The sequence below is a fragment of the Geotrypetes seraphini genome, chromosome 2 (assembly GCF_902459505.1).
Source record: "Geotrypetes seraphini chromosome 2, aGeoSer1.1, whole genome shotgun sequence".
NCBI lineage: Eukaryota > Metazoa > Chordata > Amphibia > Gymnophiona > Dermophiidae > Geotrypetes > Geotrypetes seraphini.
Window position 1 is genome coordinate 431,583,850 of NC_047085.1, and position 19,360 is coordinate 431,603,209.

The following is a 19,360-nucleotide window of genomic DNA, read 5'->3' on the forward strand; positions in this document are numbered from 1 at the left end:
TATTTTTGCCAAGATATATGAAATTTGATTTTTTAGTTCTATTGAAATGGTTTTTGTTGGAATTAATATTGTAATATCATCTGTATAAATATAAAAATTAACTTTTAAATTATGCCATAAATTAGTCAAAGGAACAAGGTAAATGTTGAACAATGTTGGCGATAAAGGAGAACCCTGTGGCACTCCATAAGGATTGATCCATGAGGTCAAATATTTACCAGCACTATATAGTACACTTGGTAGGATCTGTTTTTCAAAAAAACCCTGAAACCATTTGTAAACATTCCCCATAATACCAATTGAATCCAGGCAGCTGAGCAAGATTTCATGATTTACCAAAACAAAAGCGGTGCTCAGATCCAATTGGAGAATCAATACGTTGATACCTAGGCTAAACAAACCATTAAGGTGATTAATCAACGATGCAAGTACAGTTTTTGTGCTATAACCTGAACGAAACCCTGATTGATAATCATGGTGGATATTAAATTTTTCTATATTTTTTACCAGTTTGTCACTCACTAAACCTTCCATAATTTTTGTAAGCAATGGAATACTAGCTACTGGTCTGTAGTTTGATTTACATGTAATAGGTTCTTTGAGATTTTTTTTTATAATAGCAGTGATTACAATTTGACCTATCTCTGTCTCAAACAGTCCCTCTTTCAGTAAAAAAAAGTAATACATTTAAATAGGTGCGCTGAAAGAAAAAGAAGCATTACATAGTACGTTAATAGGACAATTGTCCAAATGACAATTAGCCTTTGTGTATTTGGAAAATAATCTACCAAAAAATTGCCAGTCTGGGATAGCAAATTGATTCCAAATCATATCCACCCTTGCATTATCCATCATTTGAATTATCTCTAACTTTTGATCTTCATTAGTCTGTACTCCAGAATTGGCCCTCAAATTATTAACCTTATTTAAAAAAACAAAAACAAAAAAAACCTCAGCTAGAGCATCAGGAGATGGAGTACACTCCATATCTGAGCGTTTTTTTAGATTCTACTTCAAATAAACTATTAACCAACTTAAACAACCCTTTACTGTTAACTTTTGTTGTTCCAATTTTATGTGCATAATATTTACTTCGTTTACCAATAATCATTGCTTTATATTCTTTCAGATTTCCTCTCCAGCTAACCTTGTCCTCAATTTTGCCTGACTTTAACCAATTTTTTTCCTATTTCCATAAACTCCTTTTAAATTCTAATAAAGCTTCGTCATACCATACATTAGAAAACCTTTCTTTCTTTAAATATGACTTTAAAGATGCAATATTCTATAAAATTTGATTACTAAGATTTTTCCAATCAGTTAAAAAATTCTCTTCCGATTCCGATTTAGCTTTTAATTCAAATGATGAAAAGAAGGGGGTGCTACATTTTTAACCAGAAATATTTATTGAAAAAGTTTCAAAATTAATCAGATGAACCTTATAAAAATCTACTCGTACCCATCTAAAGACTTAGTGATTAATATTCAAAGTGATTTAATTGGGCTGACTGGGTCCTGACAGGATATTCAGTGACACAATCACAGCACTATTGAAAAGTGCTGTCTAGAGAGAGAGTTCGGATGGAACAGCAAATTAACCAGAAAGAATTAATATTCAGTGGCAGTAACCAGAAAGCTATCTGGTTAATTTAGGATGGCAAAAAAGGCTATGGGGCTCATAATAATAATAATAATAATAAAAAATGTCTAAAAAGTGGCCTAAATGGGTACTTGGACGATCAAAAAGCCTGAACGTCCAAGTAGCCATAACAAAAGCTGGTTGTAGACGTATCTAAAACCAGCTTAGGCCTTTCCCCTGCCTCTAAATGCATACAGCGAAAAGAGGTGTTTTTAGAGGAGGGGAAAGGGCGGGAGGTGGGCAGGAGGTAGACCAACCTAGATATAAGTGTACAGCAGCTATAACCAAAAGTTTAGGCAGGTTGCCTAGTTGGCACTTATACGTAGTGACATACACCAAGTCAAAACAAGTATAAGTGCCGAAAAAGGGGCCGCTGAGCTGATTGCGGCTGCTGCGATGAGCTCAGCGGCCCCGGCAACCTGCCCACCCCCACCGCAACCATCGCGGCAGGAGAGATGGCTGAACTCTCCTTCCGTGATGGTGATCGCCCACCCCCCGAACTGCGGCACTTCGGGAGAGGCTCGCAGCAGGACATCTCCCCTGCCGCGATCCTTACCCTGAAGTGCTGCGGTTCGGGGGGGGGGGGGGGGCGATCACTATCGCAGAAGGAAAGATGAGCCATCTCTCCTGCCGCAATCCACCCCTCCCCCGATCAGATCAGGCAGGAAGTAGCCCAAGCCCTCCTGCCTCAGCGACCCCGCGATCGGATTGGGCAGGAGCGAGCCCTGGCTGGCGAGTTTGGAAGGTGTCGCGGGCCGGCTGGCCCTGATGTTCCGGTGGTCGGCGAGTTCGGGAGATGTCACGGGCCGGGGCATTGACGCACTTGTGCGCCGCTGTCCGCCTTTCAACTCCCTCCCTGGTTTCTGCAAATTGAGATCAGCAGCAAAGGGGACTGGAGAACTGAACTTCTCAGGCCGAACTCCACATTATTTACCAAGTAATTGCTAAGGTGCAAATATTTTATAATTGCCTTTTGCTAGGTGTTAAATAAGGATAGCAGGAAAAAACAAAACAAAGCATTGTTATATAGTTTCCTGTGTTGCTTGAAAGTTTTTTTGCTTTTATTATTTTGTTTTAGTTCACTTATTTCGGGCCAGTTTTTGTTAAATTGAGGTAGCTGCTCTCCACTTGTGGCAAACCATTCTGATTTTCCTGATCACAACCCAAACCTTTGTCCCTAGCCACTAGCACATTTTGTAATAGCCACCAGCTGTGTGATGGTACTGTGGCACCATGTGGACTCAGGAGGAGTTATGGCTGTGAACCTGAAACACTACATTCTGGAGGAAGTGGTGCAAGATGGCTGTCAAATAACAGGTTTTTTAAAAGTGCTTTGAAGTTTTTAACTTTTAAATTAAAGGATAACATTAATGCTTTTACTGGTTCCAGAGGTTACTGCTGCTGGCTGCAGCCTCTGGAAATTGTATACCTCACCTGGCCTGACTTCTCTTCTGCTAATAGGGCTGGCGCACAGTAGAAGTGTTTGGCTGCAGGGCCCTGTGCAAGATGCTGCAAGATGTGTATTTTAAATAGATTTCGGTTAGCAAAATTATATAGAGGGGAGGGAGGACAGGGTGCAGAGCCTGGCAGAGAATGAGGGGGGTTGGGTACAGAGCCTGGTATATATTAGTATACAATTTGGTTCAGAATGTTTTTTCCTTGTTTTTCTACACTAAATCTAGGGTGTGTCTTATGGTCAGGTGCGTCTTATGGAGCGAAAATACGGTAGCTCATAATGGATTCCACAGGGAACTCATAACAAGATGTCCAAGAACTCTTTGCTATTTATCTTAAGAGCATTGAATAGGAGAAAATGAAAGGTATAGAGATCAATACCATTTAGCTAACATACCTTTCACTTTGCTCTATTCAAAGAGAGTTTTATCACGAGGTATTAAAGAACAACTAAATTCTTCAAGACATTGAGGTGCTAAGGAAAATTGATATAATAGAAAATATCGATATAAGCTAAGAGATAAATTAAATTTCACTGAAAAGATACTCAGTCTTGAAAGTCATACACTGCTAACAGCTGTTCCAACAAAAAAAGACAATGATCTTATGAATCTGAGAATTGAAAAAGGGGCATTATTCATACCTCTTACATAGGGTTACCAGACGGGAAAACCCAGACATGTCCTCTTTTTCAAGGACTGTACAGGTGTTTGGATGGATTTTTTTGAAATGGGGGAGTCTGTCCAGTTTTAGCCGGTTCTCCTGACTTTCCCATCTACCTCTTCCCTGGGCCCATCCATTATAATTTAATCTTCGAGCAGCCGGAAACAGCAACAGGTTAAGCCTGCTAACACCCCAGAAGTCATCTCTCTGCATCAACTTCCTGTTCCCGCATAGGCGGGACTTGCAGAGAGGCAGCTTCTGGGGCAGGCCAACAACAGCAGGCTTGTTGCTGCCGGCTGCCCAAAGATTAAATTACAGTGGCCGAGCCCATGGAGGAGGTAGATGGGGGAGTCATCAGAGGAGGAAGGGGAAGAGGCTGGAGAAACAGCATGGATGGCGGGAGAGAGAAATAGGATGGAGGGAAGGATGAGGAATTAAGAAACAGTATGGAGGGAGGGATGAAGGCTGGAGAAGCATTATGGAAAGGACAGAGGGCTGGAGAAAAAAGCATGTATGGTAATGTAGTCATTACCAATTCTGTCACCATGTTGTTGTTGTTAGGTGCCATTGACTTATGTTCGAGTCCTAGCGACTTGATGAATTGTGGATCTAAAAAGAAATCGATTTTGTACTAGTTCAGAAAGGTCCTCCAGCGTCATCCCTATGGTTGTTTATCAATGTGTCCAGCCATCTGATTGCGGGTCACGCTCTTCGCCTGGTTCCTTCGATCTTCCCAAACATGATGTCCTTCTCCAGTGATCTCTCTCTCTCTTCTGATGGTTTGACCAAGACAGTCGTAACTTCATAATTTGGACTTCGACTGACAAATGGGGTTGGACGGAAGTTCAAAAACACACACACGACTTGGGACACATTTCACCAGGTTCAGAGCAACATAGAGGGGTTAGTATAAAATGGATGCCTAGTGACACCCCCTCTCTTCCCCCAATCTGATCACCCTGCCCCAGATAGCTTTTTACAACAGTTCCTAGTAGTCCAGTGGACACCTTCCTTCCCCTTCCCTCTGTGACCCAACCCCCTATAAAGACACCTCTGATGTCTAGTGACACTCCCAACACATCATGACTGACCCCATTCCAGCCCAACTTCCCTCAAAATATACTTGGGGGTCTAATGGCATCCTTTCCTCCTCCTGCCCCTGACCCAACTTGACTTTTAAAAAGTTCCTGATGTCTAGAAAGGCCCAATCCAAGCCTGACCACTTTTTCACACTCCTTTAGACCCTGAGATTAAAATAAGACAAGAACATCCAATCAAACCTGCCCCCAGTGCTATCATCTTCAAAATGGTGGTGCCCAGTCCTATGTAGTGCATTCATGAATGCACTGGCAGGGTCAATCTACCATAAAAGGGATGGATCATGTGGAGCTGGGAACCATCATTTTGAAGATATTGTTGGAGGCAAGAATGAGTAGGCCTTATTTATGATAAGATCTGGGTGGGGGGCATGGTCAGAGGGTCATAAGAACATAAAAATTGCCATACTGGGACAAACCAAATGTCCATGAAGCCCAGTATCCTGTTTCCAACAGTGGCCAACCCAGGTCGCAAGTACCTTGCAAGATCCCAAAAGTTTAAAACAGATTTTGTGCTGCGTATCCCATGAATAAGCAGTGGATTTTTCCACATCCATCTTAATAATGGCTTATAACTTCTCTTTTAGAAAGGTAGCTCAACCTTTTTTTTAAACCCTGCTAAGCTAACTGCTTTCACCACATTCTCTGGCAATGAATTCCAGAGTTTAATTACATGTTTAATGAAGAAATATTTTCTCCTATTTGCTTTAAATCTACTGCTTAGTAGCAGTGATATTACGAGGGTAGGAGGGGCCCTCTTTTTCTCCCTTCACCCCTTCCCCGCCTCCTGCTGTGTGTACACACTCGCCTCCCCCATACCTCTTGCTGGCATTTGCAGCCTCCAACCTGCTACCTGTGCCGACCCCAGCCCTCCCTCTGACATCAACCCCCAGTCCTGCGACCAGAAAGTGACCTCAGAGGGAGAGCCAGGGGTGATTTTATAAGTTAAGTCAGGTGAGGTTCCTGAGGCAAGGAAGATAGGAAGGGGTACCAGTAGACCCCAAGGATGTTTTAGTGGGGGTCAGTGCAGGAGTGGAGTGACCATGTTGGAGGATAGGGTGGGGAGTAAGGGATGCCCCTCTAGATACCAGGGACTTGTTTTAAAGTCAAGCTGGGTCTAGAAGGATTGGAGGGAGGATGGGGTACCACTAGACACCAGGGCAGGGGTAGGGGAGGTCATAACAGGAGAAGTGAGGGTTGCTGCTAGACACTGGGGATATTTTCTCGGGTGGAGGAACAGTTTGTCAGGGTTGTCAGCTTGTGGGACCCATGCAAATGCAGACAGCATACTTTTATTGCCCATGGCTCGAGTTCTTCTTATTTTTTGTTCTGTAATGTCACCCTTCTTGTTTTAATCTATGAACTGCATGCAAGAAACGCCCATGGCTTGCCCAAGCACCAACCTAGGGTTACCATATTTTCGGGAATGAAAATCCAGACCCATGGTCCCGCTCCCAGGCCCACCCTCTCAATGTGTTTGCTCGTTGGGATGGCATCTGCGCATGCGCTGGTGTGACACGATGATGTCATGCCAACTCCAAGAATGCAAGATATGATCATGCATTCATAATGCACCTCATTAGCAGTATTTATTCTGCCATTACCTTGAACTGCAAGGTAATGGCGGAATAGAAATCCCTAATGTAATGTAATATATTATAACAATCTTCCTGGTCCTCAGCGGGGCTACCATGCACTCAATTCGTTTTCAAAGTGCATGGCTTTATGCTCCAAATCGTCAATGGATCCATTATTTTTTTGTATTTTTATACTTATAACTTATGTTACTTTAAATAAATATGTACTAAAAGTACTTAGCTGTATGGTCTCACCTCGTACAGGGGTAGATTCACAATGTTTCACCCATAAACTTTAGTAGATTTTTTCAAGGCTACCACTCCCTATAATCAGAACAGAGAAAACACTTAATCCCTTAACTTTCCATATCCCAGCTAGTAATTGATACATACATATATATCTCATTAATATTACTCCTTAAAAACTTTCACCCACCCAATTTCTTATCTATCATGCTTTAAGCCATTCTAAACAGACTGCAGCGCCTTTCCAATTTAAACACGCCCCAGACCCATCAGCTGACGCTACATACAAGCTTCGAGCGCCAGCGTCTGGCGTCATGGCGTGCATTGCCGAACTCTATTTTAAATTTTTTCTTTTCTTTTATACAGATGACATCACAAAGGACAAAGGCCGATGATGTCATGAGTATGCACGTCATGTCACCGCATTGCATCCACACATGCGCAGATGCCATACTGACGTCGCTCGTTGCTAGAAGCTTTTCAAAACCCAGACGAAGTGCTGGGTTTTGAAAAACTGTCCAGACACAGGGACATGTCCTTGAAAAGGAGGACATGTCCGGGGAAACCTGGACATCTGGTAACTCTACTACAACCTCATGTACAACCCATTGTAGTTTGGCACTATGACATTTAGGCCCTGACTCTAGAAGTGCCACCGAAAGATAGGCGGTAGGCTCCCTAACTTAATTGGTTTCATTGCCTGTAAGCAACAAGGTAATTGACCACATTGTTTAAATACAATTAAAATTTCATTTAAAGTAAAAGAGGCGATGGCTTCCGGTGACATCACTGACCAAGAAGGAGGGTTAGAGTCTTAGCTCTGACTCTGGGTAGCGTTTTACCTCCAGTACACCCGTGAAACCGAGAGCTGGGAGCATTATTTGAGAGCCTGTGAGCAGGGGAGTGGACCGTTTGTGAAATATGCCTTCCCAGAAGAAAACAGATGATGGCCGGCTGCAGGAGAGAAGCGGTGAGAAGGGCAGCCTGCGCCATGTGCGTGGGGCCTCGGCCCTGTCGACAAGCAATTCTGGTGAGAGAGAGTGGAGGATGAATCAGAGCAGGAGGCTTCCCCGAGATTGTGACGCGCTGAGTCGGCTGCAGCAGTAATGAAGGCAGACCTTCAGCAATGGGCCTCCAACATCAAAAATGAGGTAGTAGCAGTAAAGGGTAAAATAAATGATGCGGTCAAAGAAATTCAAAAAGACTTTGCTGATTTGCTGGGGAGGGTGGAGGATACAGAGTGGCGCTTGGGAGACCAGGAAGAAACGATGCAGGCGCTGGGCTCTACATTGGAGGAGGCACAAAAAGATATTCTGGAGTTCTACTCCACAGTGGAGGACTTGGAAAACCGGTTCCAAAGAAATAACATCAGAATCCAGGGAGTCCCAGATACAGAGGAGTTTGGAGACTCCATGGTAGTAGTGCTGTTTCCCGTGTAGGGGGGCTCAGACTCTGCATCCAGTTCAGTGAAGGTGGATAGGGCCCACTGCACTCTGGGGCCAAAGAAGGGTGACTACCCTCGGGACATTATAGCCTGTTTGCACCATTTTCCTGATAAAGATTGCCAGATCAAAAAAGCAAAGGATATGGGAGTTATTACCTGGAGAAATCATAAACTTGAAATCTTTCAAGATCTTCCTGCTATCACACTTCAGAAGCATAGGGAGTTTCGGCCACTTCTTGATGTACTGAAACGTAAAAGTATCCGGTATTGGTGGCTTTTCCCATTTGGACTGCTTGTTACTATAAATGGGGCTCATAAAAGTGTGACCACAGTGGCGGAACTGAGTGCTGTTTTGAAGAAGGAAGGCTTGCTGACGGCGGGAGATATTCCTCAGGGGCCACATGCGACACAGACGATGGAAAGATTTCGGTGGCGAGAAGTAGCAGCAAGGAGACAAGCATGGAGTGCAACGGGCCTGCTGGTGGTGGAGAGAGGGAAGGAATGCATGGATTCCTCTGGCACTTATGGGGGGAGATAATGGCTGCTCCTGGACTTTCTTTGCTATGTTACTTGATGGGATCCAGTGCTACTCTTGGATTCTTTTGTGATATTGGGGGTGTGTATGGGGGGTGTGAGGGGGTTTTGGTGTATGGGGGAGTATATGTGTAATGGAGTGGTTGTTGGGGGGGTGAAGGAGATATTTTGCAGGTGGAAATGGGGAATGGTGGAGTCACTTGAAGTCATTGAAGAGGTTGGGAGAGTGGGGTGGTGGGTTCTGTGGTGAGAGGGTGTTGGTGGTAGTAGTGGGGGGGGGAGTGGGGAGAGGTGCTGCGATCAACTGGTGTAGATGAGGGGGTATCTCATTAAGAGTGGGAAGTCTGAATGTTAAAGGTCTTAATATGGCTAGCAAGAGACAACTACTGTTGAAGGAAGTCAAGCGTCTTTAAAATGTAGCGATTCTACAATGTAGAATATTGATGTTCAGAATAAAGTGTGGTGGGGATTAACATTAAATACTCAAGACCACACTATAAAATTGTTTTAACTAATGCATTTGTGATGTGTAGCCGGATGTAAAGAACACTTTAAACTGAATTTCCCTTGTGAGAGTGTTGTGTGAGCATAGTTGGCAATTAATTGATTTTTGGATTTCACATGAATATAACTCTCTATACATAAAATACGCTGCTGCCATGAGATGCTGTCCATGGTCAGCAATCAACACCTTCAGGATTACTGAGGATTTCCCCAATGAATATGCATGAGATATGAATATGCAGGATTTCCCCAATGAATATGCTTGAGATCTATTTGCATGCACTGCTTTCAATGCATATTCATTGGGGAAATTCTGAAAACCAGACTGGAACACGGCTCTCGAGGACCGGAGTTCCCTACCCCTGGGCTAGTGCATCCGGCAGTTTAGCGCGCGTTAAACCACAAATGCGACTTTGTAAAAGGAACCCTAGATATGTTTACCAAGACCTCAAGCACCCAGACATTTCACTGGATTATTCATAAGAATTCAGCTCTTCTTATCAGTGTTATTTTTTTACACTGTTACAAGTACCCTTACGGCATCGGAGCAGCACAGGTGCAATAAGGGCACTTGTAACAGTGTAAAAAAATAACACTGATAAGAGCTATTGCCCCTGAGGAAATATACCAGTGAAACGGCTGGGCAGCCGTTGGGCCACAAGCTAAGTGCTCTTCTAAATTATTTATTATTATGTACAGCACCGTATAGCTCAGGGGTATCCAACCTTTTGGTTTCTCTGGGCCGCACTGGCCGAAAAAAAAATTTCTGGGGCCGCACAAACGCTGCAGCAAGACAGAGGAGGGATCCAGTAAGACGGTAAACACCCAGGGGCAGCAGAGGAAAACACTGCATCGCCCTCGACAGGGCCGTACAAAATACTTCACGGGGCCGCATGTGGCCCTCGGGCTGCAGGTTGGACACCCCTGGTATAGATACATTAAGGTATCATTGTCTGCATTAAAAAATCAAACAAGACCAATGATGAACACGTCACCCCAGTAAGGACACAAAATCAGTTCAAGTAGTGTCTTGGGTGTTTGAGGTCATTTAGGGCTCCTTTTACTAACTTGCAATAGCGGTTTTAGCGCACTTAGCGCGTGCAGAATTGCCACACACACTAGATGCTAGCGCCAGCATTGAGCCGGTGCCCGAAGATCGGCCTCCTCTTCTCGGAGAGAGCGTGAACTCACAGGCCTTGAGCATGCGCAGATGCTCAAGGCCCAGCAAGAAGAGGAGGTTGATCTTCGGGCACCGGCACCAACGCACAGGACATGCCGGTGCTGGTGCCCAGGCCCAGATGACAGTAAGAAGCGGCGAGGGGGTGCCCAATCGCGGCATGGGGTGACCAATCGCGGTGGGGGGGGGGTGCCGGATCACGGGGGTGAGGGTGCCGGATCGCGGGGTGAGAGTGCCGGATCGCGGGGGGTGCCGCTCGCAAATTGAGGCACGCTCGGTTTCCGAGGCACCGATTTTGCGAATGTTTTGCTTGTCTTGCAAAACACTCGCAAACCGGTGCACTCGTAAACCGAGGTACCACTGTATTTCTAAATGACCTAGGCCTTCATAGTGCCGCTGAACGACCATAGCTAAACGGGGCATTTCAGTAGGAGTGTTGAGGGCGGGAGTTGGGCGGGACATGGGCCGGCTTAGACTTAGTCGTACTGCATGTATAACCGAAAGTTATACAGCACAGGATCGACAGAACCTGGATGTTGTGACTTAGACCATTTAAAACATGGTCTAAGTCACAAAAACCCACCTAAAGTAACCAGATAAGCACTGCAAACACACAATACAGACCCCCACACACTACCCCAGTGATTACCCGATCTCCCCCCCCCCCCCAACCCCATAAAAATCATAATCACACCTTTAAAATTCAGCCTCCAGACCATCATCACCTGGCAGCCCGGCATAGGAAAGCTTAGTCGACCTGCACAGAGGCATCTTAAGCCATTTTGGGGGTGGGTTAGGGACCCATGGAGAGGAGGCCCCATGCCCATAAGCCCCTGTAATCACTGCATTGATACTGAAACATGTGCATTTCTCTATACACCCCCAAAACCCTTTTGTACTGGCATATAAGTGGCTCCTGCAGCCATAAGGGCTATTGGGGTGGTAGATAAGTGGGTCTAGAGCAGTGGTCTCAAACTCAAACCCTTTGCGGGGCCATATTTTGGATTTGTAGGTACTTGGAGGGCCGCAGAAAAAATAGTTTATGTCTTATTAAAGAAATGACAATTTTGCATGAGGTAAAACTCTTTATAGTTTATAAAACTTTCCTTTAACAGTTAAAAGGAAAGATATATAAACTATAAAGAGTTTTACCCATGCAAAACTGTCATTTCTTTAATAAGACATTAACTATTTTTTCTGCAGCCCTCACATTTAAAGTTTAATATCTTTTTTTTCTCAAAACTGGCACATTTCAAACACTATATTGAAAATAAAATCATTTTCCCTATCTTTGTTGTCTGGTGACTTTATTTTTCTGTGCTTTCAACTATGTTTCCAGGGCCTTCTTGTCCTTTGACTGTTTTTCTCTCCGTCTTCACTTTCTGCCTTCCATCCATCTTTGGCATTAACTTAATGTTCAATTTTTCTGCTTTCTTTTCAAAATCTACATTTCCATGTCTTCCCTTCCCTTCCTACCTCTCTCTTCTTCCGTCCTATTTCCATGGTCTGGCATCTCTTTCCTTCCTTTCTCTCCCTCCCTCCCTCCTTCCTTCCTTTCCCCTAGTCTGGCATCTGTCTCCATCCCTTCCCCCCATGCCCTGGCATCTCTCCCTCCCCCTCTATGGTCTGATGTCTCCTTTCCTTCCCTCCCTCCCATGAACTTGGCTTCTTCTCTTGTTCCTTTCCTCTCCCTTCTCCTTCCTTCCCTCTCTTTCCCCAATTGGGTGCAGCAGCAACAGAAGCAGCATTTCCCTTCCCCCTTTCCTGTGCTGGAGAGGCATTTCTCTTCCCCTTTCCCTCCCTCTCCCTATGCTGCAGCAACAGAAGCAGCATTTCCCTTCCCCCTTTCCTGTGCAGCAGAAGCATTTCTCTTCCCTTTTCCCTCCCCCTCCCTTTCCCTATGTAGCAGCAACAGAAGCAGCATTTCCCTTCCCCCTTTCCTGTGCAGGAGAGGCATTTCTCTTCCCCTTTCCCTGTACAGCAGCAGCATTTCCCTAGGGTCCCCCTTCCTATGTAGCAGAAGCATTTCTCTTTTCCCTCCCCTTCCGTTCTCTTCCTTGTGGAGCAGCAGCGTGTCTGGCCGGCTCATTCCGTTCAAAGCCGCGGGTGGTGGCTCCTTGCAAGATCCGCACCTGCGTCTGAAGCCTCTCTGATGTTGTGACGTCAGAGAGGCTTCCGATGCAGGAGTGGATAGCGCGAGGAGCCGCCAACCCGTGGCTTTGAACGGAACGAGCCAGCCAGACACGCTGCTGCTCCAAAAGGAAGGGAAAGGGGAAGAGAAATGCTGTTGATCGTGTCTGGACCGCGGGCCGCAAATAACACCTGGAGAGCCACATGCGGCCCGTGGGCCGCGTGTTTGAGACCGCTGGTCTAGAGGATTCTGGAGGTGGTTTGGGGGGCTCACCATGACCTATAAGGGAGTTGTAGTGAGATGATGACATGGCACTCTTTTTGTGACGTTCACAGCAGTGCCCTGTAAAGTACCCCACTATTTAGGTCCCATGTCTGGGTGTTCAGTCCATCACTTTGCAGACCACTCCCACGTCCAACAGGGCTTGTTCTAGGTATTTTTGACTTGGACTAAAAGTTGGACGAAAATGTGGTATAAAGATGGATGATTTAGCGGCTTGGACGATCAGATCAGCAGGACGTATAGTTAGACGATTTTAGAAACAAAAAAAAATTTGGACGTATTTTTCAAAAATGTGTCCTAAACTATTTTTACTTTGGACAACTTGCGACTTGGATGAAAACAGATTTAGACGTTCCTTTCCCTCTACGGCACAGGTGTCAAAGTCGGTCCTCGAGGGCCAGAATCCAGTCGGGTTTTCAGGATTTCCCCAATGAATCTTCATGAGATCTATTTGCATGCACTGCTTTCAATGCATATTCATTGGGGAAATCCAGAAAACCCGACTGGATTCCGGCCCTCGAGGAGGGACTTTGACACCCCTGCTCTACGGGTATAATACACTACTGGATGATAAGTAAAAGCAAAACGATGCAACAGATACAAAAACTTCACACAAACGTTATTTGTGATACCTATAAAATAAAATAAAAAATGAATAAATATTGTATACCTACTTTTGACCAATCCTGTAGTTCTATACCAGTAAGAATTTCTTCTAGATCTGCCCACTGGAGAACACATTTTTCAGTTTTAACTTCTGTTAATATTCAGCGATATAACTCAAGTCTTACTTGTGAAATTTAGCTCAATCTTTATTACAGATTAATGAATTGATTCATGTTAGAACAGTAGGGGGAAAAAAGCACTTTGAGTTCAGTGACTGGATTATTCATAAGAATTTAGATTTCTTATGGCTTGTAGAAGGAGAAACATGTCTTGTAGAGGGAGACAGTGTCTTGCTTACCCAACTTAGTCCAGTCAATCACGTTTGTGTGAGCAAGCCCTGTGGGTTCAAAAGAGGAAGAGGGGCTTGCTTTTATTTGTCACTCTCATTTTGAAATTCAGCAAATTCATATAGACAATCTTTTTCTCTATTTCTCCCCCCGCCAAAGCTCTCCTCTGGCCTCACATAACCGGATATTCAATGCTGGTGCCCAGATGTGGCCTGGCATTCAATATCTGAGTATAATGCCAGCAGCAGCTATAAAAATGCTGACCATGACCGGCTGAATATTTACTCCTAAATCTCTTGTCTAATTTAGATATATGCTCAGGGAGTCAAAACACTAGAAGGTGATTCCTGGTCTTCCATGCTCTTGCCCTGACCTTTCCATGCATCATATTGGCATCATTCCTCTCAGATAGGTTTCATCCTCTTTCTCACAGTCTGGCAACCTCATTTTATGGTTGCCAGTAACCATAAAATTTCTGAAAGCTCTCTGTATACAGATTACAATTGCTAGTCAGCAATTTCAGAAGTCAAGCTTAATAACACCCTCTTCTGGGCTAATCATCATCAGCTTGCCAGTAGTACAAATACAAACTAACTTGAAGCCTTGTGAGACTGCTGCTGGAAGTCTCAGCAGTCATTTTCAGCACTGACAGAGCATAAGCAGGAGCAAGTGAAAATCACTCCTGCCCCAACTAGACCACCATGGAAGCACGGTAGATCTGAGGGTCCTGCCGCTGGATCCGGGAGGGGGGGGTGTCATCACGCTTCAGGGTGGGGGAAGAGGGACTGGGAGTGGCCTAAGATTCCGATTGGCCAGATCCCTTAGGCCCCTCCTATGGGGGTGGCCTAAGGGATCTTGCCAATCAGAATCTTAGGCTACTCCCAGTGCATCCCAGGGGGATGGGGGTGACATTTTGGGGGGGTCAAGGGGTGGGGTGAACTTTTGGGGGGTTATTGGCAGGAGGGACTGGGTATCCAGTCATTGGGGGGAGTCATGGGGTATCGGCAGAAGGGATTGTGCATCCCTCCTACTGGGGAACATTGGGGTGAGTTCAGGGGTGCTGGGCAGGAGGGACTGGGCATCCCTTCTGCCATGATCGTTTGGGGGGAAGAGTATTCTGGCAGGAGAGATTGGGCATCTCTCCTGCCATGATCATTGGGGTGTGTGTGTGTGGGGGGGGGGGTTCTAGCAGTAAAGATTGGGCATCTCTCCTGCCGGGGAACAGTGGGGTGGGTTCGCAAGTGCTGGGCAGGAAGGACTGGGCATCTCTCCTGCTGTGATCATTCGGGGGGGGGAGGGGTGTTTGCGGTGGGTGTCAGCAGGAGGGACTGGGCATCCTTTCTGCTGCAATCATTTGGGGGGGGGGGGGTGCCAGCAGGAGGGACTGGGAATCCTTCCTGCCATGATCATTTGGGGGGGGGTCACGGTGGGTATCTGCAGGAGGGACTGGGCATCCCTCCTTCCATGCTCATTTGGGGAGGGGTTCCGGTAGGAGGGATTGGGCATTCCTCCTGCCAGCGATGTATGGGGGGGGGCCGGCCGCAGTTGCTGCCGCTAAACTTATCGCAGCAGGGAAATCCCCTGCTCTGATAAGCTCAGTGTCCATGTCTGCTTACAATGTAGGCCAGCATACTGGCCTGCATTGTAAGCATCTACTGCAGGGAGATGCATACTGCAACCTTGGTCTGCCTAAGGTTACTTCTGGGCCAAGCCACACCTAGCCTTAGGCGAGCTTAGGTGGGCTTGCATGCCTGCCTAGGCTCCCGGAGGCACCTCCAATGTAGGCGGGCTGCCTCAGATGTTTTTTATTAAGAAAAAGTGCGTCCTGATTGGCTAGTTAGACAGCAGTTGGCTGCCTACAATCGGGATACTGTTTATAGAATCTGGGCCCAAATGCTGTAGGAGAATGACACAATCTAAGACACAAAAGACTACAAATTTTGCAGCTACCTAAGACTGCTTCTAGCAAAAGACATTAGCCAAGTTAGTTAGTAAAAAGTTAGGAAGTTCCCTCTTAAATAACCTGACAGCTATTTCCAATCAATATTACATTGCTCTGGTTCTCTTTACTGAAATCTCTGTATAACTGATTGGCTGGTTTCTTGCGGTTATACAATTCTTGAATGTACGCGTTGTCCACTTCATCATACACAGCACAGAAAGCATGAGTATAGAAGGGATTTTCATGGGTGGGAGTGCTGCCTAATATCATTGTAAAAAGTATTTTTGGAAGCAATTGGATTTTGTGGCATTATGAATATGGTTGATTTTTCAAATGAAGTTAAAATGCACTTCTGAATGGTCATGTAAGAGGATATGACATGAATAGTAAATAGCATAGCAAAAGTGATGTGATCTGTAAAGTACCTTTGGTTATTTGCCCTGTGGTGCCACTGGTTGCTGTTAGAATGCTTTCAGTGAACAAGTAGTTGGAGAAGACATGCATCCGGAGTGCAATGTTCCGGCTTTAATGAGGTATTAGATTACTGCAGAGACAGCAACAGACTCCAGGACAGGAGCCCTGTAGCTGTCTTTTTTTTTTTTTTTTCTGCAGTTTGGCATTATATTGATACTGAAGGCCAGCCAGATCCAAGGTGCCAGGGCAGGCAGAACCATTAGGCAGAATAGGTGATCAATTGGGCAGTAGCTTTTGCAGAGTAGCAAAGATCAGCTGCCATCAGAGAAACAGAATAGACATTCAAAGGTACACAACGCTGAAAATCGTCCATTTTTCTTGCAAGTCAAACTATGGACTACTGGTTTTTAAACAGCCAATCACCAGTTAAGAGGTCCTTTAACTAAGCTACAGTATGTGCTAGTGCACACTTACCATGGTTTAAAATGACTTACCATGGAACACACTCAGGCATTCTGCAGTAAGTTTGACACTGGCATGCAAAAAAAAAAAAAAATTAATTAATTTTTGATGGAGGAGGCATTTCTAAAGGGCAGAGAATGGGTATTTCTCTGCTAATCAGTTAGTTCCCCTTTTATGAAGCCGCGTTAGGCTTTTTTTTTAACGCCGGCTGTGATGGCATTAGCTCATAGGAATTCTATGAGCGTTGAAGCTTTTACTGCCACGGCTGGTGATAAAAAAGCCTAACGCGGCTTTATGAAAGGGGGATGGGGGGTACTGTAGCGACATTACTATGTGCTAACTGATTAGCACACGATGACAGAGTAAACCCTTACCACCTACAAAATAGATGTCAGTAAGTGGTAACACAGTAATATTTTTACAGCCATGTGCTAACGGTGACATTAGTGTATGGCCGCTAATGCAAAAAAAAAAAAAAAAAAAAAGGGAAAATGAGCCATTTTATTGCTCTGGTAAAAAAATGGCATTAGCACATGGGAAAACCCTGTGTAAGGGCACACCCAGGCCACGTTATACAGCAACTTAGTCAAAGGACCCCTAAGTGACTTCTGGAAACAGCAATACAAAGTTTAATATCTATAATTATGATGCCCGATTTTGGATTATCACAGAATTTTGTCATAGGAACTCAATGAGCGTCGGGAGCAGCGCGGGCCATTCAGGGCAGCTCCCCGAGCTAGAAACTGCTAGTGCAGTTTCGTAAAAGGAAGCCTTAATGTCTTGTCAGTTTTGCAATGGAAGGTCCAAGGGGTACCATTTCTGGCATGTGCTTAGGGCATCATTTGAATTTAATCCAGCCCTGATTAGCATGTGCTAAGTGCCACGTGGTCCATGGGTATGAAATGGGATGTGCAGCATTTAGCTTGCTCTAAGCTTTAGCTCAATTAGCAAAATTTGAAGTCGGTCTAAGGGGCTAAAAGTGAAATGGGGGAGGGGAGGAGAGTGTAAGGCTTAAGATTCACCTAGGGCAGGGGTAGGGAACTCTGGTCTGGTCCTCAAGAGCCGTATTCTTGTCGGATTTTCAGGATTTCCACAATGAATATGCATTGAAAGCAGTGCATGCACATAAATCTCATGCATATTCATTGGGGAAATCCTGAAAACCCGACTGGAATACGGCTCTCGAGGACTGGAGTTCCCTACCCCTGACCTAGGGCATCTAATACTGCTTTTGCAGTCCATGTTTAGAAGGGGACAGGTAAGATAAGTGGAATTGCAATACAGTAAAACTTTGCAGCATTGCTTTCAACTTTCTAGTTGAGCCAAAGTATGATAACTTTTGCCAGAAGACTTAATATTTCTGCATATGTTAACTGGAATAACAAAGTTTACGAACCCCCAAAGCTGAGAGCTCTATAAATATCAGCTGACCTTTTATACTCCTTCTTATGGAGGGCATTAAAACAATGTACTTATTTCTTGCAATGAGAGATGAGACAAAGAAATTGGGTGCTACTTTTATGTTAACCTACCCCTGCAAGTGTATTATTAAATATATGGGTTTGAAATATATATTGTATGCGCCCGATCAGCTAAGATCCTTTTTGGACCTCAAGGGGTTTATCAAAGATGGAGAGTCCGGTTCAAATAATTTGCAACTGGGGGGGTTTGACGTATTAAGCCTTTTCCTAAATAGTTTCCTGTAACTTATCTCTCGGTAATTTTGATTACTCCTTTCCTTCTGTTTCTGGTCTAAGGAAGAGCTATTTCCATAAGATTGTTATTACTTCTTAATTTGTACTTAGATTTAGTTTCATGTTGGATTATGGCTCTGTATTTCCTTAAAACAAGTTGTTATACTTGTGAAAAGGTTATAATTAATAAAAATAAAATTTAAAAAAACAATGTACATAATATGTTGGCTCTTCCATCATATAATCATTATGCACAGTATTTGCTTATGCTTATGCTTATATTATGCTTATCCTACCAAGAGTGTGAACTCTTCCCCCCATGCAATCCGCTAAGAAGATCGACTGTCGGCTCCGGGCGGCTTTCCCGCAGAGGAGAGAATCCTGCATTCACCGTGGGCCTCATCTGGGGCAGCCTCCTTGGAGCGGCTGGGGCACGGGCAGTGTGTCTGGGAGGGAATGCATGGATGGGAGAACATCGCAGGGGAGGAGACATAGGCATCCTGGGACTGTCTGCCAAGTCTCTTCCCTGAAGAAGCCCTTTCTGGAAACGTCAATCGCTCCTCCTAAACTTACTTGCTCCACTTCATCACTGACGCTGAAACCGTGGATTGAAGACAAAGTGTTATTTTATTTTTCTTTCCAGCTTATGATTTATCTTTAATCTTATCTATTGTTTTGCCTTTTGTCTTTGTTTTGTTCTATTTCTATCATTTAAATTTCTCCAGAATTCTACTGTACAACAGCTCCCCCTTCTGCTTCTATTCCTTTCTCTCCTCTCTTCTACCTTCCAAAGTATTTGGATCAATGCTGTCTTGTTAAAATGTTTATTTTATTTTTATTTTTCCTCTAACTCTACTTTTTACTTCTCTATTACCCTCCAGGTACTTTAGTTAGATTGTGAGCCTTCGGGACAGTAAGGGAATTTTTCAAGTACCTTTCTTATTTCTAATCTTAATGTATATTTTCTGTAAACCGCTTAGAACCTAACGGATGTAGCGGTATATAAGAAATAAATTACATTACATTACATTACATTACATTATGTCGCCTTGAGCTTGTATAGGTTTGTGCGACTCACAAATGGAAGATTAGATTAGATTATTCAAAATTTAACAACGTCTCACAGAAAAAATGCATATGCATGGT

The 19,360-nt window shown here is 44.5% G+C and overlaps 1 protein-coding gene across 1 annotated transcript in view; it reads right to left on the bottom strand.

Moving 5' to 3' along the window:
- The window catches only part of ST8SIA6 (ST8 alpha-N-acetyl-neuraminide alpha-2,8-sialyltransferase 6), a 79,422-nt gene extending 75,583 nt beyond the window's left edge, over window positions 1-3,839 (bottom strand). Inside the window, exon 1 of the mRNA XM_033934296.1 lies at window positions 3,738-3,839. Coding sequence (XP_033790187.1) covers window positions 3,738-3,775 — 38 coding nt within the window. The 5' untranslated portion in view covers window positions 3,776-3,839. The remainder of the gene's footprint in view (window positions 1-3,737) is intronic.
- Between the last annotated feature and the right edge of the window lie 15,521 nt (window positions 3,840-19,360).